This window comes from Mastomys coucha, unplaced genomic scaffold, assembly GCF_008632895.1.
Source record: "Mastomys coucha isolate ucsf_1 unplaced genomic scaffold, UCSF_Mcou_1 pScaffold14, whole genome shotgun sequence".
NCBI lineage: Eukaryota > Metazoa > Chordata > Mammalia > Rodentia > Muridae > Mastomys > Mastomys coucha.
Window position 1 is genome coordinate 68,476,389 of NW_022196896.1, and position 27,143 is coordinate 68,503,531.

General features: G+C 41.1%; 1 protein-coding gene across 1 annotated transcript in view; it reads left to right on the forward strand.

Annotated features, from left to right (window-relative positions):
- Slc9a4 (solute carrier family 9 member A4) overlaps nucleotides 1-24,073 on the forward strand; it is a 46,736-nt gene extending 22,663 nt beyond the window's left edge. The window contains exons 5-12 of the mRNA XM_031368833.1: nucleotides 1,765-1,967; nucleotides 2,516-2,602; nucleotides 5,088-5,158; nucleotides 6,874-7,035; nucleotides 13,594-13,690; nucleotides 17,720-17,851; nucleotides 18,544-18,631; nucleotides 23,628-24,073. Of these exons, the coding sequence (XP_031224693.1) occupies nucleotides 1,765-1,967; nucleotides 2,516-2,602; nucleotides 5,088-5,158; nucleotides 6,874-7,035; nucleotides 13,594-13,690; nucleotides 17,720-17,851; nucleotides 18,544-18,631; nucleotides 23,628-23,983 (1,196 nt within the window). The 3' untranslated portion in view covers nucleotides 23,984-24,073. The remainder of the gene's footprint in view (nucleotides 1-1,764; nucleotides 1,968-2,515; nucleotides 2,603-5,087; nucleotides 5,159-6,873; nucleotides 7,036-13,593; nucleotides 13,691-17,719; nucleotides 17,852-18,543; nucleotides 18,632-23,627) is intronic.
- The last annotated feature ends 3,070 nt before the right edge of the window (nucleotides 24,074-27,143 follow it).

The following is a 27,143-nucleotide window of genomic DNA, read 5'->3' on the forward strand; positions in this document are numbered from 1 at the left end:
CAATAGAAGGGAGTTGGGGCATTCATGGTCATGAGCATCTGTGAGAATTCTGGGCCCTGTTTCCTGTGAAATCTGAGGGCTGGCTTGTGTGCTTTATGCTCTTGTGTGTGTGTGTGTGTGTGTGTGTGTGTGTGTGTATTCCTCATTATCTCTAACCATGGCTAATGACTATGAAGACACAATTTCTGCTATTAATGAGAAAAAGTATTGGCTTAACTTTTCATCTGCCAACTCAAGAAAGTACACTTGGTTCTCTGTGTATCTGTGGGTTCTTCACCTGTGATTTCAATCAGTCACAGATCAATAAATACGCATCTGCATTGCACATGCAAAGACTTTATTTCTGGTTATCATTTCCCAAACAATACAGCATTAGCAAGCATAGTGTACACAATCTAGTGACAGCTTCAAGTATCCATGAAAATGTGTACAGTCTACAACCAAACACTTCGTGCAATAGAAGGGAGTTGGGGCATTCATGGTCATGAGCATCTGTGAGAATTCTGGGCCCTGTTTCCTGTGGAATCTGAGGGCTGACTATGCTCTTGTTGTCTCTGATAGTTGATGACAAGATAGTTGATAGTAGAATGACAAGGAACTCAAGTTACATGCCTAACAGGCAAAGAGAAGCTCAAATAGACCCATCAACCAAACTTGTGAATTCTGTTCTCCCTTCTAGTCTAATACAATGCATAAAAAACTGTGATATCTCTGGGATATGAGTGTAGGCACCGGGAGACATAAAGAGAGAATGAGAGGAACTTTCTTTTTTTAAAACCAAGGGTCAATATGTCAGTAGTGGCTTTCTTTCGTGCGGAACACATGGAGAATCTCTGTGGTGGAACACACTTCTATGCTTTGCACAAGTTTCCCTACATTCCAACTTCCATTTCTTTCTATGCTTACTGGCAGTAAAAGTTCTCCATCCCCATCCCCAAACCCTTGCAAACTTGTTTGTTCACATGAACCTCCAGCACTTAAGCTAGCCATAAGCAATCTGCTGGTAGTGCACAGTCCACAGTCATAAGGGATCTCCCTTCATGTTGAAACTCCAGGCTTCTGGGAGGTATCCCCCGAGGACATGAGATAAGAGGTTTGTATTTCACAGACGACATTTCCTTACCTGGTTCTAAAAGGTACCCCAAGTATTATGGATATAGATTAGAAATACACACCTCATTTTTTAAAATCAAGGTTTTTGTTACTTTAAAAACACATACACACACAGATACACAGACACACAGATAAACAAGAATACAGATACACACACAAACAATACACACATATGCATACAGATACACAAATGAACACATACACACATACAAATACACATACATAAAACACATACATAAACACACATAAACACACACAGATACATACAGATACATACACAAACACACATACAACACACACATACTCACACAGATACACACACACACAAACACACACACATACAAACACATACACAAATGTACACACATGCAAATACATACACAAACATACACAGATACACACAATATACACATAAACACATACACACACGCACACGCACACACACACACACACACACACACTATGCTTGGGCTGAGAAAACCAGAAAACTTTTAACCCAAGGAGCCAAAATACCACAGAAATGCAGAGCCTTGAGAGAGGGTCTGTTTGAGCGGAGTGGTTTTCCGAGTGATGGGATCGGGCTGCCTTGCTTAGTCTCTGCCTCTGGACTGCGCATGCTCTGCAGCTCTAATACGTGTCTCCCCTTTTCAGGCGTATTTACCCTCTTCTATGTCAGTAACCAGTTTCGGACTTTCCCCTTCTCCATCAAGGACCAGTTCATAATATTCTACAGCGGTGTGAGAGGAGCAGGAAGCTTCTCCCTTGCGTTTTTGCTTCCTCTGTCCCTTTTTCCTAGGAAGAAACTGTTTGTCACTGCAACTTTAGTAGTTACATACTTTACTGTATTTTTTCAGGTTGGTAGACTTCTTTCCTATTTAAAATAAATAGATTCTTTCACAGCTATATATTAAACTTGTAGGATGTAAGCAAAGATGCTGTATCTGGTTTTAGAATTCTGGCTGATCCTCTAGATAGATTCTAAAATACCTAGAGGCCTTACTTCATGGAAGATTTTAACTTCTGAAATTTGCTGCTTTTGAGTTGATACAATATATTAATCAAATCATTCCCATGTGAAGAGTGAATTATTATTACTCTGTTTATTATGGAAAATCGGATGGCACCTAATACTTGATAAGACAAAGTTCTGTTTTAGTGAAATGAGTTCTTAATGAACTAATGAAGATATACTTTTAAAAAATAAAGATACTGCATTAAAATAGATTACAACGTCTATTTTGTTGGAGTATGTAGAAAAACCAAAAACTAAAGTAAGTTTGATGCATTTGATCACATAGATGCTAGAAACAAATACATTGGGCATTTTATAGTTTTGATGATTTTACTCTACAGTAACAATGCTCCCCTTGGCAAGCCCTTCTTTTTGTTATCTATGATACAGGGAATCACAATTGGCCCACTGGTCAGGTATCTGGATGTCAGAAAGACCAATAAAAAAGAATCCATCAATGAAGAGCTTCACATCCGTGTAAGTTAACTTGGTCCTTTCAGATAAATTGATATAATGTTGCTTTCCCATGTTGCACTGAGAGCCTGGAGGAGGCTGTGTACCTGTCAGGAGACTCACCGCCCCTTTCCTTGCTGCTCCATAAAGAGGGTCTGCACTTTTTTTTCCTATTGCTACTGTAAGGAATTAACACAATTATGGTGGCTTCTAATAATGCAAGTGTGTTATCTTAGAGTACTAGAATTAGGTTCCACTAGTGGTATTTCAGTGTTGTATTCCCTTCTGGAGACTCTAAGGAAGAATCTATCGCTTTGTCTCTTTCAGCCTCTATAGGCTCGCTTTATTGTTGTGGTCTGAGGGTGAAAGCTAGGGTCCTGCACATGATAGACAAATACTGTACCACTGAGTGCTATACCCAGCCCAACAACTGGGATTTTTAACTGGAAAAATTCCAAGGTAGCTCTGCTTTGAAGGTCTTCAGCTGATATAATCAGGTTATGCAGATTGTCCAGGATCTTCCTCCTTGTCTAAAGCAACTGAAGGTGAATTCTCTCAGATCCTCAGAGTACAGTCACTACAACATACAAATCAGCATTTGCTTAGATAACTGGGGATTTGCCTAATCAAGTTAACACCTGAGAAGGATGTCACACTGCTATGATCAATATCATCCAAGTAGCTGCTGAAGACATTGTTTCTCACACATATGGCTCCTACTTGTCTGTTTGAGTTCAACATGGTATCAAAACCATGACATTCAGAATGATACCCATGAATAGACACAAGAACTAGTGTGTGGGAAGGCATACCACCACACAGATGTATGTATCTACCGATGTACACATTCATGCACACACTCTTGCACACACAACCATGCCACATGCATACATCTATGCACATACACAGACACATACATACACACCCATGAATGTATGCATGTACATACTCTGGCACACATTCAAGAAACACGCATATGCATACACACATAAATGTATACCCATGCACACATGTAAGCACACACAATATATACATGCATATACCTATGAATATAAGCATGGACATACATGCACTCATGTTCACCAAAATGGCTGTATACAAGCAGTGACTGGGAAGCCTTGTCACTGCAGCTGCTCCCGAGACTCAAGCTCAGTAGGATGATTCGACTAGACCTTTTTGTTTGTGATGTCTGCCCAGTAGGGATCCTACTGCTGATAGGTTTAATGCTGTAGAGATGGATGATGTCCTCATATGTTAGTCTTGAATATTATACAAATAGACACCTGATGAAATAAAATCATTTGAATTCCAGGAAATGAAAATAACAAATCATAAAGTTATTTTAGAATATTTAACAGATTAAGACAGAGAATGTTAAAAACTATGTTAATATTTTAAACTGATTATATATTTTTGTCTTTACTCTTGATCTCCTTATTTAGAGAAATTAATAACTTGTCTTTAAGTGGAACTTTAACATTTCACCTTTTCATTTTTATTTTTCTTTCTTACAAAGTTATGACTAAAGCCAGTTCTAGTGGTACAAATCTTTAATGCACCACTTGAAGATCAGAGGCAGGTGGATCTCTGTGAGGTCAGGCCACCTTGGTCTATACAGAGAGACCCTGTCTTGAAAAATAAATATTATAATTATCATTAGAAGACAATTGACCAATTAAGGGTTTAAATAATATTTTTTCATCTTTTAGGTGTTTTTTTTTAAAAAAAAAACAAAACAGAAGCCTGCATAAACCTGGATAATTTTTAATATGAATTACCTATAGATCTATTTATAAGCATTTTAAAATTATATCATTGCTAAAATTCTTATAAATCACCATAAACAAAACAAATGTGACATTGTGCATTGAACTGAAAATTCCTGGTCTAAAGGATTGAATTTTTAAGATGAAGATGAAGATCTTATATTGGTTTATCAGTGTGAAGATTTGGTATTTAGCCTTTGCCTTCCTCAAACTTCTTTTGATGGTCACACATTACCTGTCTGGTGTGGAAAAAAATGAAGAATATGGACAAATGTACTTATTATAGCAGAACATCTGAACTATATTTTGGAAACTAGAAATGTGATTTTCTTTTCACAATGAAAATAATAGCTAATCATTATAATTTTCCTCCACATGATTTCAGTAGTTAGAAAATTCTATATCTTCCTAGAAAAATATTTTTCAAATCAAGTGCCAGGTATCTTATTTTCATTGGATGTGATGCAAATTATCAAGAAGTTTATCTTTGGAATCTTTCAATAAGAAAGAGGGATTGAATTTCTATATAAGGCATGACATATTCCAGTGATATGACCAGAGTGCTAAAGAAGAGGTGCTTATATAAATTAAAGCCTTCCTTAGCCTCCAAAGCTTATAGTGTGTGTGTGTGTGTGTGTGTGTGTGTGTGCACGCGTGTGCGCGTGCATGGATGCGCAAGCCTCTTAGAGTTCATATTTCACTAGCACTGCATCTACTTCATCGTCTTATGTTTGGTTTGGCAGCTTATGGATCATCTGAAGGCTGGGATTGAAGATGTGTGTGGGCAATGGAGTCACTACCAAGTGAGAGATAAGTAAGTACGGTAGGGTTTCATTACCTAATAATGGATCCTTGAAGATGGCTCCTTGAGGAATAGTGGGCCGATACAGGAAGATGTAGGACCTAAGTCAGGAAACAGCTAGGTTTGTCCAACATAGAAAATGAGAGGTGCCATGAAAGAGCCATAGCCTGGAACAAGTCAGTTCAAATTGGAACAGTACAAGAAATGGTGGAAAGTAGAAAGTTCCCCCCACATTCTGTTCACAAAAGTAGCTCAACTATGGACCAACTTCATGAAGTTGGTGAGGACTTTAGGGACTCACTAAAGGCCTGGAGAAACCCTAGTTGGAGACCTCTGAGATTCAATCAGACACTGATTCTTCTGAGATGCTCAGAGCCTTCTTGCTTACGCACATTTTGAATGGCTTCTTTTAGTCTCAAGGAGGAAAAATGTGGTTGGACACAAATGGCAAGTCATCAGCAGGTAGTTAGAAACTACCTTGTAGGCATGTGTGCAAGTATAACAAAGGAGTGGAGGGAAGCAGACTGAACACAGGACTCAGAACTCCTTATGGAGCTGATGAGGAAATGGGAGATCAGATAAAATTGGGGAGATGTGAACAGAGAGGATGGGAGGGGAGCAAGAGTAGCCAACATGACAGAAAGGGCCTTGCAGATCAAGAGGCATGTGGCTGGACAATGAGTTGGCAAGCACAAGTTCAAGACAGACTCTGCAAGAGAAATGTCAAGTACATTGTGAATACAGGTTTTAGGGAAGGTCAAAGGACAAAGGTCAGAATGCAAAGGAGTGATCTATTTGAAAAGATCAGGTGACTTGAAAAGAAAAGATGACAGAGCTCAGGAGGGCCGCTGAGACAACACAACTTAACTGATGGGCTTTGAGTACCTCATAGTCCAGGGGAACAAACACTAGATAATAAGCTGGCATTCCAGGAAGTTATGGGGCCAATTAAAAACCAAAGCAGGCAGTACAACTGCTCTTTGAAAGGGAAATGGGTGGAAGCATTGAAAATTGAGACTCTGAAGCGGCTCTTAAGGTACTATTGTGTGTGTGTAGCTTAAGCTAGTAGGTCGACCAGAAGTTCGTAGCAATAGTAGGAACTGCCATTAGAGTTGAGCCTATTCAGAGTGTCCATTATTCAGACTGTTGAAGTGATTGGTGGTGTGTGTGTGTGTGTGTGTGTGTGTGTGTGTGTGTGTGTGTGTTGGGGTGGGGGTGGTTTTCTTCTTTAATTGGCAGGATTCAAAGTGACCTGAAGCACAATAAGGCAGAACTACCCTCTAACTAGCAACCACAGTCAACTTAGCAGGTTCTGACTGAGCACAACAATATTACTGTATGTTCAGCAGCTGCTCTTAGGAGCTCTTAGGAGTAAGTGTTTTTTCAAAGGCCTTAGCGGAATCAATTGTTTTCTTATAGTTGGAACAGAGTGGGACTAGGCTACACTGGCTCCTCATATGCATACTTTCTGCCCTGATTGCACCTTGCCTCTTTCTTTCTGGTTAGTTGATTTTATTGTATTCCGGCCACTAGGCCATTGTTTTTTATTTAAAAACTAAAACAAAAACATAAAAAGTACAAATGCTTTGATTTTTTTTAATGTGTTCAAATGTGGTAGATTTTAGGCACTGCCTTGATAGTTTTCAGAGTAGAGTTGATATTCGTTTAAAGAAGAAAAAAATCTATACTTCCATAATATGCACAAAGATGTTTGTTTTCGTGCTTAGGTTCAAGAAGTTTGACCATAGATATTTACGGAAAATTCTAATCCGAAGGAACCTGCCAAAATCAAGCATCGTTTCTTTGTATAAGAAGCTGGAGATGAAACAGGCCATTGAGATGGTAGAGACTGGGATACTGAGCACTGTGGCTTCTCCCATACCCTATCAGTGAGTTCCACCTGCCTTTTGATCTAGACTTTTAATATCTGAATTTCAGGGCTAAGCCATGGCTCCATTTGAAATAAGTAGCAGGCAGGAATGGGCAGAAAGATAGAGGTGGCTGTTAACATTCTGGACTGTTACAAATTCATGAGCTAGTCTGTTTAAAAGCTCGTGGTATGGAGGTTTCAGTAGATTTGGGGCCTGTGGTCAGGTGAAGTATTATGATCACTGTTATGGCAAAACCGTTCATCTTATGGAAGAGGAGATGAATGTTCTAATGTGTCATTGAACAACAGGCGCCCAAAGGCCTGAAACTCCCCCACTGGATACCATATCATAACGGTTCCTCATTTCCCAGTAGTGTTATGGGCTGTGAACCAAAGAATTATAACATGAGCTTTAGCTGTGAGGAAGGAATTATAAAATAATATTGTCTAACTCTTAACAGTGTCTGTTTTGCCAAAGGCACAGTTTCACCAGTTTGGGGGAATTACAAAGTTGCCTTCTTTAAGTGAAGGATATTTTATAACAATTCTTCCTATTTCTTCTAGATTAGAAATTTCTTTCCTACAGGCTCTGTCCACTACATGGTTCTGTGGTTCTGTTTCTTCTATTGTTGTATTTTGTGAAAAAAAAATTTTTTTCCTTCTAACTTCCATGGAGAGGTATCAGCTGTTTGGGATGCTGATGTGGATTTGGGGTATACAACTATCCTCTTGTGTCACTACAATGAAATACAGGCTACCTGTAAAAAGGCAGGGAGGGTAGTTTGGGCTCAGAGTTCTGGAGTTCAAGTCTCAGATCAAGTCTTTGGGTCTTTGATAAGAGAGAGTGGGAGAGGCATTACTGGGGTGTGTCCCCTTTGAGACCACACGAAAAGCCTCTCTCTATGGGATACCATATAAAGGGCCACAGGAACCTACCATTACTACCTTCCTGGAGATCAAGCTTTTACACATGGACCTTTGAAAAAGACTTTGTCCAAACCATGGCATGGAGGAGATGAGGTACCATAAGAGGTGTGGTAGCTTATGGGTTTTTAAAGTTGAAGAGGTGCTTGCAACCGAGGGAGTCTACCCACATCTTGAATCCACAAGACCAGCTTGGAAGTGCTGTCTGTCTTCCAAGTGAGAAGAAGACAATATGAATCCAGGTGGAGGCAATGCATAGGGAGAGGCCTTATTTGGTGTGTATCTTCCACCATCTGCTAACCAATTGTCCCCAGGGCTGGATATTTTTAAAATCTGCTTTAATTCTCTGACATTTTACAACAGTTCCTTCAGTATTTCAAGATTTAGCCCCTAAAGATGCCCAGCGTTCTTCTGAGCAATGACTTATAGGTTACAAACGTTAATCACAGCATATATTTAGGGAAAGGATGCCACAGCTCCCCACCCCCCGCCTTTCATCTTTTTCAGCTAATGGCACTTGATCATGAGCTTCAATTTTGTCTTCACATCAGGGCAGTTTATTGAGAACAGAGCTAAGAATAGATACCAATAAAATTGTCACAAACTGCCTGAGTGTTATTTCACAAGTAACAACCCCTCCCTCACCTGCTAATGAATCAGAAACACCAGTGTCTTCTCACACAGCCTGGGACAGAGATAAACAAGTGTCCCCAAAGGCGCCACAGTCTAAACAGAAAGCCTTCCACCTTATTTATCTGTGGAATTGTTTTTGGTGGCTTGTTTGTTTGTTTTGTGCTGCCCATTATGTAACTAAAAGTAGACGCTTGAGCTTGATGCTAAAATGGGAATGTGCTACCAAATATTTATTGGCAATGCTACCTAGAGCCACAGTGGAGCCAGAAGTGACTAGAAAAACCGGGAGGGCAGATTCTGTTTTCATTCACCATGTTGCTATTTTATCTATGGAAGTCTCTCTCTGTGTCTCTGTCTCTCTCTCTATCTCTATCTCTGTCTCTGTCTCTGTCTCTGTCTCTGTCTCTGTCTCTCTCTGTTTGTGTTTTATTTCATTTTTTAAGACAATGCCCTCAAATCTTACTTTTGACCAAGGTTCCTGGCTAACCCCTTACATTTTGTGCCTTAGCTCATGGCCTGCCTGTTATGTGTGTCAAACACTGTGAAGACAATCATAGGTTCTGCCCTTCCTAGTCCCAGACATGGACAAGGCATGCCCTTAGTAGAAGAGACTGGATAGTGCGTTATGATAAAAAGTAAAAATCAATGTGACTATAGGAGCAGTGTGTGTCACATGATCTCCTGCTGTGTGGTCTATGTATCAAAGGATGAACTTAGTTAACGTAGAGGCAGAGAAAGGCAGGACAGTTCCAGACAGACCAAACCACTAGGAACTTCCTCAAGCAGTTCACACCCTACTTATGTGATCACTTGGTCTGGGAATGTAAGGGTGCTTATCTCTTATCTCCAACTAGAATCTCACCTGTGTTTCAGTCTATTGGGCTAAGACATATTTTGAACCTCTGTATAACATCATGATGTATTAGCCATGAGCAACTGCTTCAATTCTGACCAAAAGGCTATTTTTAAGATGGTTTTGCTTGGCACACTCCCCTCCTCTTTCTGAGTCATTTCTCCAGACTGTGATTTAAGATTACCAGGAGTCTCACAGGTAAGAGATTTTCCACCTCATATATCCCAATCAAGCAAGTTCACTGGAGTGAGAAAGATGATTGCTAAAGTCGGCATTGAATTCGGTTTTTAGTATTTAACTTATATTTATTTGATCTCAGTAGAAATCTGTAGGACACCAAGAAAAAAGGAAATCCTCTCCTGAGATCAAAGTAGTTGATTCCTAAAACAAAATGGGACAAAACAAACTGAACACAAACCAAGCCTTCATACAATAATAGGAAAGAGCTGCATACTCAGCCGCCTCTCCGGATCCACTAGGAGAGGAGAAGAGCCAAATGCACACTTTAGCAATTGTCACGCAACAGTTTCTGAGTTCTGGACCCTTGGGGAGAAGGCTGGAGTAACGTGGAGGAGGTGGGCTCTGTCGAATCCCATTGCTTCCTCAAGCCATAATATTTTATAGTGGTACTTGCTTGGATCCCCAAACTATCCTATAGGAGATCTGGAATACGCACTTTTATTGTTCTTTCAAATATAGAGCTGTCTGTCTCACACAGGACTCTGTAAACTGTTAGAGACTATAAAACAATAGCAATTCAAAGTGCCAAGTGTTGAAGCTTATGGGCTTGTGTGGTGGCTCAGTGGGTAAAGGTACCTGCTGCCAGGCCTCTGACATCACACTAGGTATGGTGGTACAGCTCGTACTCTCAGCACTTGGGAAGCAGAGGCAGGAAGAGCAGAAGTTCAAAGCCAGCCTGAGCTACACACAACCTTATCTCAGATACATAGATAATTTTATAGAGATTGATATTTTAGGATTCAGATAGCCATAAAAGTTTCAGGTAATTTCCTTCCTATATAATCTCAAATTATTTTTATTTCTAAACTCTGAAGAGTTTGAGCATGCCATGTTCTTTTTCTTTTTTAATCATGTGTATGTGTGAGTGTCTGTGTGTGGGCAGTGCCCCTGGAGACCTGTGGTATCTACTCCTCCTGGAGCTGAACTGCATGATGGGAACTGAATGTAGGTCTTCTGAAAAAGTAGTATGTTCTCTTAGTTGCCGAGTCCTTTCCCCAACCCCTCTGTGTGTGTGTGTGTGTGTTTGTTTGTTTGTTTGTTTTAATAGTTAGGTAAATTCATAGTAGTTTAAGAGCTCTTTAAATCAACTTCACATTGATGGTGTCAAGTTCTTATATCAACATTCTGATAGACAACTATGTGACATAGTTTCTTGTGCAAATCCCATAATAAAATATCATGTATCCTGTAAGCCATGTTCACTCATGGACATCGAAATGACCTTTGAAAAGGATACAAGACAGACATGCAGACAGAGTAACTCATGAGGAACACTGCATGCAGCTATGCAGGCAGAGTAACTGTGAAGAGGAATCCTGCATGCAGCCATATATAGACAGAGTAACTTACAAGGAATACTAACTGCAAATCTCAAGGACCACCAGTCATCCCTTCAATTTCTAGTCATGGACTTCATGACTGGACTATTGAAAGATTTATTCTTAAGGAATTAGGGCCCAGTAGTTGACCTTCTGATATTCTCAACTATGGTGTGAACATAATGCTTTGTTGGGTCTCATAATTAACTTAAAGTCTCTTTACATTGGTGTAGCATCTCATGAAAGAAAAGAAGGGAGAAAGACAGCAGGAAATAAAGAATTCATGACAAAATGTGAACCTTGTATTCAGGTCTATTGAATTTAGATTTCCTTGTTTTATATTAGCAACCATGATCCCCTTTCCTTCTAAGAAATGAATGCTTCAGAGAAAAGGGTTGTGCCTTTTATATTCTGAATCACTGGTCCTTAAGATCCCACTAACACTGCTTTCTAAGGGTGGTGTCTTCCTTGCACCTATGATGTAAGTATTCCAGGGATGGCTGTGTCCCTGAAGTGACATGAAGACAACCCCAGGCATCACCTAGTTCAAGTGAATGAGCGCTTTTGTATAACCATAGCTGGCGCTTATTAGTGTGAGTCAGAGGAAGGCGCAACTGTGTGAATACCCTGTTACTTTAGCCAGCAACCCAAAAGGACTTTAATTAAGCCTTATCCTTCCTGGAGTGGTCAATTACAAGCTGGGGGAAATGCCAGATCTGTGGCTGTATCAAGTTTCACATCCCATTTCCTTTATCACTGTTTTTTTCCTTTCTATTTATTTTATATGAATGTAGAACATAGAAATGTTTGACTAGCTGGTGTTTCTGTTTAGTAATCCATTTTACACACACACACACACACACACACACACACACACACATAATGGTGGAATGTATTGTTCAGATTGTGTGAGCAGGTGTACCTAAGCCAGAATAAATTTTTTTTGGAGGACATTCATACAGTCACCAAGAATGGTGCCTTAATTTTTGTAATCTTATAAAAACAGTGTTAGACATTATGCAGGCAGCAATTGATAAAGCCTGTGCATTCCATAATACCCCTTGTAAAAGTGCTTTATCAATTGCACATTACATCCAAACCACCTTTATTTTTCACTGGTTGCAAAGTTTGGGGGACAGTACTTAAAATGCCGGCTGTATTGAAATTAATGATTCATCCCTGCGATTAATCATCCTGACAACACGGAAGGGAGATATCAAAGCCATCAGTGCCTTTATGCTTCCAAGAAGTGAGCCAAGTAAAAGCCTCATGGGCAACAGCAGTGTGTTAGGAAGCCGGCTGTGTTGGAAGGAGGACTTCAGCCTCTTCTTGTTAAATGTCTATGTTCTAGAGTGAATGTATATGTCCACTATAATAAAAAGGTTTTCTCGATTACCGATACTAGTCTGTAATCAAATACATCTGCCAACTTGAGAATTCTTTTTCATAGCTGTGTCTTAGCTTTGAAATCCCAGAGGACAATTGAACATTGACTGCTGACCTGGCCCTGATGCTAGGTTTTAAAGTCTTTGGATGCCCTGTGCTTCAGCTGGCTTGACCTTCGTGGTACAAATAGTTTGACTCGGTTTGTAAAGTGTGATTCCCCCTTTCTTAATTATACTTTAGCCAAAAATAAGGCCCTGCCCTAGTTTTGTTTCTGTTGCTGTGATAAAAATAAAAGACCCCAGTACAAAACAATGTAGGAAAACATTGTTAGTTTAGTTCATAGTTCTACATCACGGTGGTCCATCACTTTGGGAAAGTCAAGGCAGAAACCGGAAGCAACTAGTCACATGACAGTCAAATCAGTGCAGAGAAGGCAAGTGCGCATGTTTAGTGGAAGCGCGCATGCTCAGTGCAAGCACGCGTGTTCAGTGCTCAGCAATCTTTGTTTACCCTTACACAGCCCAGGGCCCTGGACCAGGAATGGTGCTTTCACGTTCAGTCTGGGTCTTTTTACATCAGTTAAGGTAATTAAGAAAATCTTCCACAGGTTTGTCTACAGTAACACTCTCTTCATATGTGGTTCTAGGTCATTTCAAACTGACAATTAAAACTACCCATCACAGGCCCCTAACTGCACAATTACCAGAGAACTTTACTTGTGTGACATTAATAACCTAACATACCACTGAGGTTCAAAATGCAGTGGTGTGGATGGTGTTGGCCTCTGAACTATGTGTTGTCTATCTGAGCACAGAACTAACAAAAACAGCCACATGAACCTTTGATTGAGTGGGTTTTTTTTTTTTATTTTTCCTAAGTTCTATAGTAAAGTGTTGGGATTACATTTTATGGCATCATTTCCTAAAATTGATTTTTATTGTATTTTATAAATTAGATGGTGGTCACAACCTTGCTAAACCCCCTTTAGAAATTGGTCACAATAATAACCACATGGAAACTGTAAAGGAGCAATATTTTTAAATCTTTAAGTCAAAACATATGTTTGGACTTAATTGATTTGCTAAGGTGGCGGGAAGGATTATGCACACTTATAGTCCTGGAATTTAGGAATTCCTCCAGGGCAGGACAAGGCCCAAAGTTTCATCGTGGCACTTCTTGCCCAGACAGAAAAATAATAGCTTTTCTCCACTGCTGTTTCCAGGCCCGAGAGGATACAGGGAATCAAGCGGCTTTCCCCTGAAGACGTGGAGTCTATGAGGGACATTCTGACAAGAAACATGTACCAAGTTCGGCAAAGAGTATGTGTGAGCCCTCTGCACTGCCTCCTGCCCTACCCTCCCTTCTCCCTACCGGGTCTTCTGGTCTTGTTCACACTGTCCTCCTTGAAGTAACCTCTGTGCTGTGTTTGGAGAAGGGAAAGCTAGTTGTCAGCTGTGGGGTTGGCACTAGTGGCCTTAGAATAAATGCAAATCCAATTACTGGCTCTAGGGGTCAGGCTGCCCCAGCCCAGCTGCTGAAGCATTCAGAACCCACAGGTCTGCCTGTCCTCAAAGGGAAGACAGATGCAGCCCTCCTCCTGTAATGAAGAAAAGATGGCACCAGGATTCTGACAGCCACAGGTTATCCAGTGGGGTCAGCTTTCTTAAACAGAATTTATTGGATCAGAATCAGGATGCTGTATTGCTGAAAGCTGGACTATAGGGTGTCTTGGTGTTTTGGTCCAGAAATTGGTATGGTCTCTTCATTAGTCTTTAACAAAGGGTCTGAGTTAATGACAGGTAAAGCAATGTTATCTCTGCAGAAGCCTTTTCAAGTCTGATGGCCCATTTGTCCATCTTATTTCTTGGCTATGATTAAACATGTCTCTTGTGAGGGTTTTTGTTCTTGGTAAGGCCTTGGATGAGATTAAGAAACCATCTAAGCTGTTCATTCTCAAGTGGAAGATGCTAAGATTAGCAAACTTGGTAGTCAGTTTGAGTCAAGGTTATAAGATACTTGTAAGTTGATAGTTTTCTGCCGAGCTTCTGCCTGGTATCCTTTCTAAGACTCCAGACTTACAACAGTGAGGGTTATTGATCTGCAGTTCTGTGCCAGAAATGTTGATGACTGAATGAATACAAGTCAGCTCGGTGATAATGTTCTTACTAAATGCTATGGCTTTCAAATCATTCCGAGCGAAACTGTTCCAGCAAGACTATCACGTTTCACCTCCACTAAGTAGATAAGAACTTCCCGGTGTGGAAAGTGACTAGCTTAGTGAGAGCCAGGCCCACTGAGTACCTGGCACACAGTGTTTTCTCCATCTTATTGATAACAGGGAAGGAGGTTGGAGTTCTGAAGCTCCAACACAGTTTGAAACGACCCACTGCCTGCATTCTCATTCATTCCTCAAATGTAGAGGAAAAATAGGTGCGTTGCTGGGTTTCTGTCAACTTGGCACAAATTAGAGACATCTGGAAAGAAGGAACCATGGTTGCTTGCTTTCATCCTACTGCTGGTAATCAAGTCTTGGAGAATATTTTCTTGATTGGTGATTGGTGTGGGAGAGGCAGATAGCCACCTTCTTCTTCAGCATCCTCTCATCTAAGCTATGCAGCATCTCCCTTCCTTCCTTGAATATATTGCCCTCATTCATTAAAGGGTTCATTGCTAAGCATCTAGTGGAGTCAGATCAGAATAGGATTAGTGAGCAGGGGGCAATGATAGGTTGCAGATAACTTTTTGCCTCCACTTTTACTTTGTTGGAAATATACCTCACCAATCCCCTTCCCTGTTGGTCAAGATTGGCAAACGCCATTAAAGAAAAGCCACCTGGAGTAAAGGTTTTGGTTTATACTTCCTAGTCATAGTCCATCATTGAGGGATGTGAGATTAGGCACTCAAATGGAAGCAGAGGCAGGAATCATGGAAGGAGCACTGCTGCTTCCTGGCCTACTCCTCTAGCTTCCTCAGCCTGCTTTCTTACACCGCCCAGGACCACCTGTGTAGGGAATGGCACTGCCCACAGTAGCTTGGTCCTTCCACATCAACCATGAATCAACAAATTGTTCCAAAGACTAGGTTACAGACAATATGATGAAGGTGGTCCTGCAACTGAGCAATGTCCTTTCAATGTGTCTCCAGTTTGTGTCAAGTTGACAAAACAACAAACAAACAAACGAACAAACAACCCCAACAACATACCTGTTTTTCCCACTACCTCAAGCACTTCTAGGGTTATGAAAGTCTTACACTTTTTCAAAGAAAAGTCTCCTGGAAATGCTACCCTGAACAACTGAATATCCACTGTGTATAGTGGATGGTCTACTGCTTGAGGGATTGACACAGACAATATAGAGGTCCTCTGCTGTCCTCACATCTGGACAACAGGAGCAGGACTAATGGATAGAGACATTTATCACTGTGCATAGTTTAGAAGAGTCTGTCACGGGGCTTAGTAGTACTTCTGGGCAGGGCCAGAAAAAAATCTAGGGCCTGATTCTGGCCTATCCTAAGCTATAGTTGATATGAAATTGTGGTGGTCCCACTCTGATTCTGGACACATCTTTTTAAAATACTTCCTTTTAGCATTTCCAAGATAGGATATACATAGGTGTGTGGGGGGGGTGACAGACTAATTCTGGAGATTCCCAGTAGCAAAACTGCAGAGATGGAGAGCTCTACAACACAGCAGGATAGAGACGGAGAGGTGCACCCCAAACTTATCAAAGAATAAAGCTCATCCCAGACAGTGGGCTCCTAATACTAAGAACTCCTAATACTAGAACTAAGGCAGTGGTTCTCCTAATACTGTGACCCTTTAATATAGTTCTTCATGTTGTGGTGAGCCACAACTGTAAAATTATTTTCATTGCTACTTCCTAACTGTAATTTTGTTACCATTATGAGTCATGATGTAAATATCTAATATGCGATCCCTGTGAAAGGGTTGTGTGGAAGTATGTCTTTCTATGTTCATTTCTTATCTCTGGGGATTATCTTATGGCATCTTAGAGCATGTTTCCCCAACAGACAGATAAAGTCTGTCTGTTGGGGAAACATTATCTGTTTTCCTGGCTGGAAGATAATGCCTTCACTCCTGGCAGGTGGTGTGTGGCTTGTCTTCACCTCTCCTTTCCTGTGCTTGTTGTCTTTGAGTGCTGTGTTTCACTCACCTTATAACAAACTTGTTGCCGGATCTTTTCCTGGGGTTCCTCCTACCTTCCCTCAGAGTTGGTTAGTTGTTCCCACTCCTCTGTTCTCAGGTCCCTACCTCCTGCACTTATCTCAGGTTAAAGCCCACTTAGGGCTGCAGGCTCAGTCCAGTAAGCCCGGCCCATGTGTGTCTGAGTAAGCACCCTGCTCAATACCTCATGGATGGTTCTAGCATCTTATGTCACATGAATGTCCCTGTCTACTTGACTCCCACAGATGGCTGTAAGCCTTTGAAGGACCTGAATTTATAGTTATTAATTTTTAATCCCCTGCTTGCTATAGCATCTAATAGAATATCCACCTTTTTTTTTGTTAGTGAAGTAATTATCCTTTTTAAAAAGACACAAACCAGTAAGGAGGACACAGGAAACAGTGACCTCCTTATCCAGCAGAACTTTGTGGTTTATCAGCACACACACACACACACACACACACACACACACACACACACACACACCACTTACCAACTCCAGGAAATCAGACATTCACTGATGAACTTGGAGCGAGCATCAGTGGGGACAAGAAGTTCCACTTAATCAAACATATGTTTATGGATAGATATTGGCCTGTGATCCATGATAACTTTCCATTGGTTTGAGATGAAGGCAAGAAGGAAAAGTCATTTAAAGTTTGTCAAGCCTTTCCTTCCTTGCTCTGGTCTTTAAGTTAATAAGTATTTTCACTGGGAAACCTCCCCTCCTCCTCCCCGACTTCTCCTCTCTTTCCCCACTCCCCCCCCTCTGTGTGTGTGTGTGTGTGTGTGTGTGTGTGTGATCTTTCATTACAAGCAGGAACTTTGTGGAAATTTCAAAGCTAGCTTTAATGTTTTTCTTACCCATCACATCTAAAGGCTTAGCACTAAAAATAATCTTGGAAAGAATGTGGGTGAGCAGGACAGGCACAGTCTGTGGGTGCCATAGGGAGGGTTGAGGGTAGGGGTAGACTTGCTTCACCTCCCACAGCCATAGCCAGGCCTGAGAGTCCTGAGTCTGCTAGCAACCTCATGCCCACCGAGGCTTGCTCAGTCATGCCAGAGGCAAATCTGAGTCCATGTTACCTACTCTAGCTGTCTCGGATGCCACTGGAGGTAACACCGGAGTTCTTACCTGACTGTTATTATGCTCTGCCTACAGACCCTGTCCTACAACAAATACAACCTCAAACCCCAAACAAGTGAGAAGCAAGCCAAAGAGATTCTGATCCGTCGCCAGAATACCTTGAGGGAGAGCATGCGGAAAGGCCAGAGTTTGCCCTGGGGAAAGCAGGTATGTGGGGCTCTCACCAAATAACTGGGTCTGTCTTTGGAGCAGAGCCTCATCAGCTGAGGGCAAATCACTCACTCAAACTTCACTTGCTACCAGAGAGATGGAAAAGCCCTTAGGGGGGAAACAGAGTAGAGCAGCCCCCTCCTCTGGATCCAGAACTCCAGGCGGTTAGGCATCCATGAATGAAGTATAATGCGGAGATGTTTTCCAAGGTAGATCAGTGACTCCAACTGTTCCCTGAGCTGAGTCTACCCCCAGGTGCCGTGGTGGCCAAGGTCTGAATATCTCATGGCTCCTCCTCAGATGAAAGCTTCTAGGCCTCCCAGAAGCTTGTCTAGAAGGATTTGCTTTTGCCTAGGCTACCAAGCCTTCTCTTCACATCACCAGTGAGCACCTGACATCTCACTAGCTGAGGCCGTATCATGCTCATCATATAGGAACTCCTGGAGAGAACAGACTCGAAGGCTAGTGCTCACTGGGGCTGTGACAGTAACTTTGGAAGATTGACAAGGATCCTTTCCACATCGGGGGCAGGGATACATATGGAGTTATGTGTCCTTTAGACACAAGTAATTAAATGCCAATAACCCCAGCAAACAGCCCCACCGAGGACTGCTTCCTTCCCTTTGTCTATGTGTCAGTTGAAACTATAATACCATAGTTCTGCATTTGTTTCTTCTTGTTACCCACAGGCAGGCACCAAGAACTTTCGATATCTCTCCTTCCCGTATAGCAATCCTCAGGCAGCAAGAAGGGAGGCAAGGGCTGTTGAATCCACAGGTAACCCATGCTTGGCTACTATGTTTCTTCCTGTGCAGGGTCAGGTGGAGAAGATCTGGAGGAGGACTGGGAGGGAGACAGCAAGAGCTATTAAGGAGAAACATGAACAAAAACAAAATGAAGGCATCCTTTATGAATACATTTCTAATTTTTATTTATTTATTTATATATTACAGGAACTTAGATGTATTAGAATTTTGTCACGTATTATTATCCTCTTAAATTTTCCTGCCTTTCTGAGGGTAGGAATGATTAGTAGGTCACATGACCTTCCACCACAACCTCTTTCATGGTGCCTTTAAAGATATGTATGCAAAAGGCTCCCTCCAGGACTGTTGCAACAGGCCAATGTGATTGAAATATGAGGTTAGCTTTTATTGGAGGTATTTAGCCATATTTGCTGATTAGTGGTTTCCCATGTAATACTTAAGTGAGATTCCCAGATATTGAAGATGTATATTATTCTAATAAAAGCCAATTTAGTGTATTTTAAATATGAATCAAAATTATTTCTATTAGAAAAGCGTAATATATAATATATTTATATACTATGTTACCTGTTTGATTTTCTAACTCTATAAGCCTTAAAAAAGCCACTTTGGGTAGTCAAATAAACTGAAGACATAGGACCTTAAATAATTATTTGTTAAAGGCAATATAATTATTCTTTGAAATAAGGGTTTTTGTTTGTTTGTTTGTGTCGCTTTTTGTTTTTCTTGTCAAAACAGGCTTTGTGTAAGACACAAATCCATCACTGGAGTAAAAGCACATGGAAGGAGTTAAACAGTCTTTAAAGGCTGGGCGTGATCATTATGGAACACTTTAGTTAGCACCCTCTGAAGTCCTCTCCACACTGTCCTAACTTCACAGAGCTGACATCATGCTCTAGGAGTCACGAAAGCACAGCACCACACTGTACAGAAAATCCAATGCTAGTGATGGTTTTGTCTCTTCCATCCCCGAATTTCCTAGTTCACTTGACAGTGACCTAGAGAAGAGAGATTTCTCATCTCAACAGATATGATTTTAGTTGTCATTTTTAATGATAAAATGCCTCTCAGTTACATAGAGCAAAATCATAGTTTATTTACATTCCAACCCTTTCCTTGAAAATACAATAAGTCAGATATACCCTTAAAGTTGCGTGCTGTGGTGGTGTTCCCTCCCAACCACATCTTCTGTAAAATGAAATGCCAGCTTTGTTCTAAATTCCTTCCTTCGGAAGAGGTCTTTGGACTAGTAACTTGATTTCATTCTTCTTGTTACTAGATTCTTTCCTTCTGAAGGGACCTTTGGACTAGTAACTTTGTTTCATTTGTCTTGTTTGTTCGAATGGCACTCTGGTATTTGATATTATGAGGGAGCTTCACAAAGAAAAGTAAAGGAAATTAAGAGGAGACACATAAACACAAGGACAAAACATGTTGGTTTTAAAATATATTTCTTATTCTAATAACTCAAGTCCAATCTTTCATTTAAGTGAAGAGAAAAAGAGAGCCCCACACTATTTTCTAGGGTGATCATCCATACTCTGACATGGGGGCAGCTTAGCAGGTTCTTGGGGTGGGGATATACAAATGTAAATAAGCATTATAGCAAAGAGCCAAATGGTTACTCTAAATTCCAAAGCTTGAGGAGTGTGCTTTATTCTAGAAGGTAGAAATTGTTTAGCATTTGGAAAAGTATTTATGCATTCATTAGATTTAATCAGTGAAAGGTCTCTAACCTTTATCTGGCTATAATATTTTATCAATTCTTTATGAACTTCATGCAGTGTATTTTGATATTTCCCCCACTCTTTCCCATAGCTCATTATAGATCCCCTGCCTCATACTACCATCTACTCCCCAACCGAAAATATAAATGAGACACTATTGGTTGGAGGAACTTACTAAAGGCAGAGGATTGACTAAAGCTCATGAATTTCCCAAAGTTGTGGCTGCTTGCACAAGATCAAGCCTTTTAGCATAGAATGGGGAGTTCATGACCCTCACCCCAACTGATGAACTATAGACAGCTGATGGTTTCTGGGGTAGGAAGAGGTAATTTTCTTTAAATTAGATCAACTGTACTCTAGTAGATGGCCCTACAGCCAGAAATATATGGGCAGCACAGATTGGAGTTGGTTAATTATTATTTTAAAATATATATCAAAATGTATGCAACAACAAATAACAAACAAACAAAAATAAGCCCCTCTTCAAAAAAAGATTTTGGTAGCAATCAGGAAGAAATGCAGAGAGTCTTACTGTGTGGCTAAAAGTTTGATCATTTGAGAGCAACTTCTCTCCAAGTGTCAGGAGAAAAGGGAGACTCTAGTTAGGATAATTTGTGTGTCATGCTTTCCTCAACTGTGTAGTCTCTGGCCAACCAATCTGAGTCTACAAAAACACTTCTCTTCCTGGCTCTCTTGCCAAGGTCCGAATGCTCCTGACAGAATGCCTGTGAATTACATGATGGTTATAGAGACCTGGATACTCTCCTCTGCCTGTAGGTTCATTTTGTATTACAATTATGGGGATTCCCTACCTTGAAATTTAAACCATTGAATTAGAAAATACACAACATGCTCCTGAGAGATTGATGTTGGTGAAGAATACACAGAGGCATGAACATTCTTAGTGCCATTAAACTGTTCTTGGAAATGGTTGAGATGTTTAAAATGTTAAGTGCGTGCGTGTGTGTGTGTGTGTGTGTGTGTGTGTGTGTGTGTGTGTGTGTGCCTTTTATGTCCAGAGATACAAAAGTACTGCTCTCTGGGTCTGGGGCCCTAAACAGTTCATACTGAATCAAGCTAATCCCCTGTGGGTTTGTCTCTACCCTGCCCCAAGCAGAAGCACCTTCCCTGTTTACCTGTTTCTTATTTAGCCTTAGTATTTAAGCTTGTTTGATAGGTGGAAGGTCAAGACACTCACATATTGCTTGAGAGGTGGCCCCTGTGCTTTCCTGGGATGCCATGGCTGGGTGCTTACCTACAGATAGACACAGGATAGAGGACCAGGTATACTCCACATCCTTCCTCCCTCCACCTTCTTCTTTGTAGAGCATTCCTTCATATTTTGGGCAGAACTAGTCACTTACTTTGAGCTAAACTTTGCAAGGGAAGCCTTTGCTAAATGCCGGGGGCTTCACTTTTGGTTAATGTAGAAGGATGTAGAGAGGCTCACTACATTGCTGCCTCCTGACTGGGACTTCTCAGGAGGACTGGCTTAAGTGAGACCAGGGGTAGGATCTATGGACAGAATGTCCACACCTGAGAGAGACTTCCTAGTGCCAAAGGATCTGGAGGAACCAAGGTTCAGTCTCCACTCATAGCACAAATAAAAGGGAAATTGTAAAAAAGAAAAAAGAAAAAGAGCAAATAGACGATGCAATTATCTTTACCTACAGCAGAGCATCCCCCGTGTAACTCTCCCAGCTCCTGTCCTATGTGATTCGGCTGCATTTTGAAAAACAAAACAAAACAAAAACTCTGAGCCAAGTATTTAAGATATTCTTGTGTCTAGTAACATATACACATTTTTTTTTTGTCAAGTACAGACCTTCAGGCAGACAGTATTAATTAATTTCATGTGTGCTCTTTTAGCTCTGTCTCCTTTTGCTTTTGTAGGAGGGGCCAGAAAGTGGGAGAAAGAACAGGATTTTCAGGTTTACAAATAAATGCCTAAAAATATTGAAACTCTGCAGAGAGCATTTAAAGGAAAATTAACTCATGAGCCTAAAACTTGGAGGAAACAAATGATATTTGTGAAAAGTACTCCTTTGTTTACTGGGGGAAAGGGCATTGTGTTTTAGAAATGGGTAGAAATATAACTGGGATATAATGGATAGAAAATAACTCCAAACAGAGCATCCCATGGCTACCTGCTGGTTAGCAACATGCATGAGACATACACAGTTGTCTTCTGCATCTAAGTAGACTTTTTTCTCACCTCCTGCCCAACAGATACAATATAACAACTATTCACATAGCATTTGCAATGTATTGATTACTCTTTGTAGTTTAGAAACTATTTTAAAACTGTAGGATGTGCATAGGTTATATGCAAATACTGTGCCATTTTATATGAGAGACTGGAACATTGTGACTCTTGGTATATTTTACTTAGGATATAGAGGAATGGCTCCAATCCTATCTGTTCCAGCCATATCACGTTGAAAGTCACCTCACCTTAAACAGCTTCAGGCACTTTCCATATGACAAAGAGACCATAGCTTTACCCATCTCAAGGGCTACTCTGATGATTAAATGTTGTAAAATATGCAAATGACTATCACAGAGGCAGGCACATCATCATTCCCCCATGAGAGTAAGTACTCAGTTTCACCGTATCTTCATGTACCAAGGCAATCTGCTCATCATCTAACGCATTGACAGGGAGCATCCATCTGCCAGCCTGGATCTTCTGTGACTCCCCACCCCTCCCATTTCTGTTTCTCTAAGATTACATTACCAAAGTCAAAGCAGTGCAACTCAGATGTAAAGCTATTAGACAGCTACAGATTAGACATCAAACCAAGAGCCAGGCATGTGACTCATACCTGTCTCACTTTGGAAGCTAAAACAGAAGGACCACTGTAAGTCCAAGGCCATCCTACGAGACAGGATGAAACCCTGTCTCAATAAAACAGAAACAGGGCAAAACACAACCACTTTGATGGAACCTTTAGCATAGCATTTGTCTTTTAGAGGGTAAAACATTTTTGTGGTAATTATTTTATGCTACCATTAGTCCGTAACTGTGAAAAGATACTGTTAGTAATCTAGGGAAGACTGGCAAAATGCACAAGTTCCCATGAATCCCAACTTATTTGTAGTACCAAGGATGCAGCTCTTCCTTCTCAGTCCTTTGGGGCTGTGATGTTGAAAGGAAAAGTTGGTCTGGTGCAATGGTGAGTATCGGACCTGCAGTCTCATGCATTCTTGCCATCTGGGCATGAAGCCTTAACTCTGATCTAAAATGTTCTTTCCATTTCTGTCACCATGTCTTCTTAGATGATGATGGCACTGATTCAGGATTCCAGCCCTTGATGTTCAGCACACACTCGAGAGCAGGGTCCCTTCAGGAAAGGCGACCAACCCAGGCAATGATCCCTATGAAGAGGCTTCAGAGAGGAGAGAAGGCGCTTAGCTTCAGCTACCAAAGCGACACCAGCTGGGAGGACCAGGCCAGATGGCGTGGGATGGACGTCCTCCGGCCCAAGCCACTGTTCTATGCAGTAGATGAGGAGTATGACTCTGGAGAGCAGACGGAGGAGGAGACCTCAGTAACTCTGTCCAGATGGACAGCTGAACACAGACACAGCAGAGAGCACCACAAGTCCCACAGTCCTTTGCTCCATCGGAAATAGCTCACTGTCCCACAGTCCTTTACTCCGATGGCTGCTGGTTCTTTCCAGAATCCGAAATCCTATTTTATAAAACGAGAATTCTCACAGTCGGGAACAGTTACTGAGTTTGTGTTTTTTGAAACTTCTAGACACCATTCTGTAGAAGCAGGGTGAGTTTTCACAGTGAACTTGAAGGATGTGCCACGGTCTTATGCCTTTGTAGATGAATTCTGTGAGCAGCAAAATGTCACTCCTTTTTAGAGTAACCAGCCATCTCTGAAATCCATCAAGTGCTCCTTGTTTCCTCCCAGGTGTCAAGTGGGATGCTGTGATTTTGAGATATGTAATGACAGAAGCCATTAGGAAAACCCACCTCTGAGAAAAGAACCAAAGAACAAGGTTGTTTTCATTTAGAAGTCATAGGAACCTTCTGTCACAGCCTCCTGATCCATGTCACATGTCCAGAACTACAAGTGATTGGTTAGCATTTCCTATCAGTTGTATGCATATGCAATTTATAATCAATTAGAAATGGCAGGGGTCTTTAAATTTGTCTGGCTCAGCCCCCTGCATTTTCAGATTGAGACACGGTGACAAAGGTCTCCTTGCATATTGGCCACCTTCCAAGTTGTATGCATTTGGCTTTAACTTTTCTTTTCTTTTTTTTTTTTTTTTTTTTTTTTTTTTTTTGAAGTGGACTCCTTTATTTTCAAAGATACAATAATGTACCTCAAATGAGAGCTAAAATTTGTTGCACAGTTATGTTTAATCAGTGATATTAATAGATGTGATCTGCACTATAGGGGCTGAACTTATGAATCTATATATTATTTTTATAATTACAGTATTAATTTAAAATAAATCTTAGCAATATAAGAGCTACAGTTTAATAGAGAATGCATGAATAACAGTATTTATCTGCTGTGTATTTGTAGCTTGTGAAGTTTTGCTCTTGAATTTAGTAACTATTTTTCAGTTGAGTTTTTTACAGTGATTATTCCAAACCTGACCTTGGACTTTACACTTTAGCTTGCCAGTTTTACCAGCTGCTCTTCACCTCTCTTCCCACCTTACACTTCCCTTCTTTTCTGTCTCCACATCTGCATGTGAATAGACATTTCTGAACTGTTACCTACTATGCCAGATGACTAGACCTATGGCAGGAAATTCAATAAAAATCCTTTGCCATCATGGCTTTACTCATCTCCACCATGCCCATATGACCTAATCAATCATATCTTTCAAGGCCACCAGTAAGTGCCCCCTGTTGCTAAGTACTGCCTCAACTCTCTAGGTGCCCTATGCTCCTCAGGTAGGCAAGGGGACTTGGCTTGTCCTCTGGGTGCACATGTTTAGTCTTTTGGCCCAAAGGACAAGAGAGGATAGTTTGATTGATTTACCATTTGCCCATTTAATCAGTTGGGACTTTTTCCTTCTTTTCTTTTTTATTGTGTGTATTTGACTCTACCAACTTTCCTTCTGTTATCATTGTGTCTTCTATGTGGAAGAATATGCGTAGATGTTGAACAGAACACAGCACTGTTGAGTGGAGGGGATATTAGAGAAGGTGTCATCAGACATTACTCTTTCCCAGGTGTAAAAAATAAAGTCCTGAAATAGGACCTGAAGCCAGCACAGGGCCTGCTTTCCCATGGGAGGAAGGACTTGTCCTCTGTTGTGACCTATAGCTATCAGCAGCAACCATGTGACTTTGTGCCAGACTCACAGGGCATGGGTGATTTTCACCCAGGTTCCTATGGTAAGAGTAGACATGAAAATCAAAGAAGGACATTGTTCTTTGTTCTTCAGAATCTGAACTAGAACATGTTTTCTAAAACATACAATATCTTTATTTTAATAAAATCCAGGCCCTGTCAAGTGACTGTAATAAGCTCTGAGGGAGGAAGCACACATAAAACTCAGAGAAGTGGTGATCAAAGGAAGAGAGGCCTTTATGCTTCCCAGAGAGGTTGTGAGTCAGGGCCTTTAATTGGCAGCTAGACTTACAGAGGCAGCGAGTGGTCACCAGAACACACTGCTGCAAAGCTCTGTGTGCAACCTATTCTTCAGATGCAGAAGATGCCACCTTCTTTAGGGGACTCCATCTACATAGCAAAGAAATTCAAGTAACAAGGCTACATCCCAGAGTACTTGGTCATATCTAAGGATCACAGGAATCCCCTGGAAGAAAATCTGGTTTTCTCACAGATAGCGATGGCATTCAAAAGAGGGGTCCTGGAATTTAGAGAGATGTAATGGTAGAAGTTATTAAGAAAACTCGCTGCTGAGCAAAGAGCCACCTTCTACACGCAGAGTATGAGCTCAGAGCAAAGAAGCAGCAGGGAGAATCCAGGCTCATCGACAGGGAAACACTTACTCCAGAGACACTTAGCTCTGATGTACTACCGAGGATAAGAAGGTAAGACTCACAGCTCCAGGGCACGCCTGTCTAGCTTTACTTTGAAGAGTTGTCACTCTTACCTACAGGGGTCACATAGGACCCCGAGTGTATGCCTTCACCCTCAGATGGTCCCCAAATACTAGGAATTCTTGCTACATAAACAGTTATAATATAGTATAATCTATAAAATAGGTACAGTAAAAGATTAGGTATAATAGTAAATTGACCAAGTGTGATATTGTATTATTAACAATTATTTAAAAATGTGAGAATTTCTTATTTCGTCAACTTTCCACTTAGTAGTTTGGGGTGGTATTTGAACATAGGCGATTGAAGTTGTGGGAAGTGGACCTTCGAAACAGGGAACCCCGCTCTACCATGAAGAGCAAAGGTAAGTGAGAAAACAGAAAAAGTGTAGAGCTGTCTGGCCGCTTCCCTTATACCATTGCTGCCCACTTAAGGGAACAGGCTGGCCTCTCTGAATTCTGGTGAACATTCCACGGGAAAGATGTTTGGGGTAGTTGCAGTAACCCTGATCCTCTGGCCACTGAGACCTGTAGCCCAACAACCACACAAACCAACTATGTTTTAGTAGGTGTTGTCTTCCCGAGGCCATGTACTTCTGTTGACTTTGGCTATTGGAGACTGGAGATGGCCTCAACGCTCCTCATTAAATAGTGACAGGTAGGTCAAGGGCCCTGTGAAGCAGCTGGTGGCTCTATCAGTCTTGGGGGGCTCATTTTGAAATGGACTATTTGGATGTACATCAGGGTTTTTTGT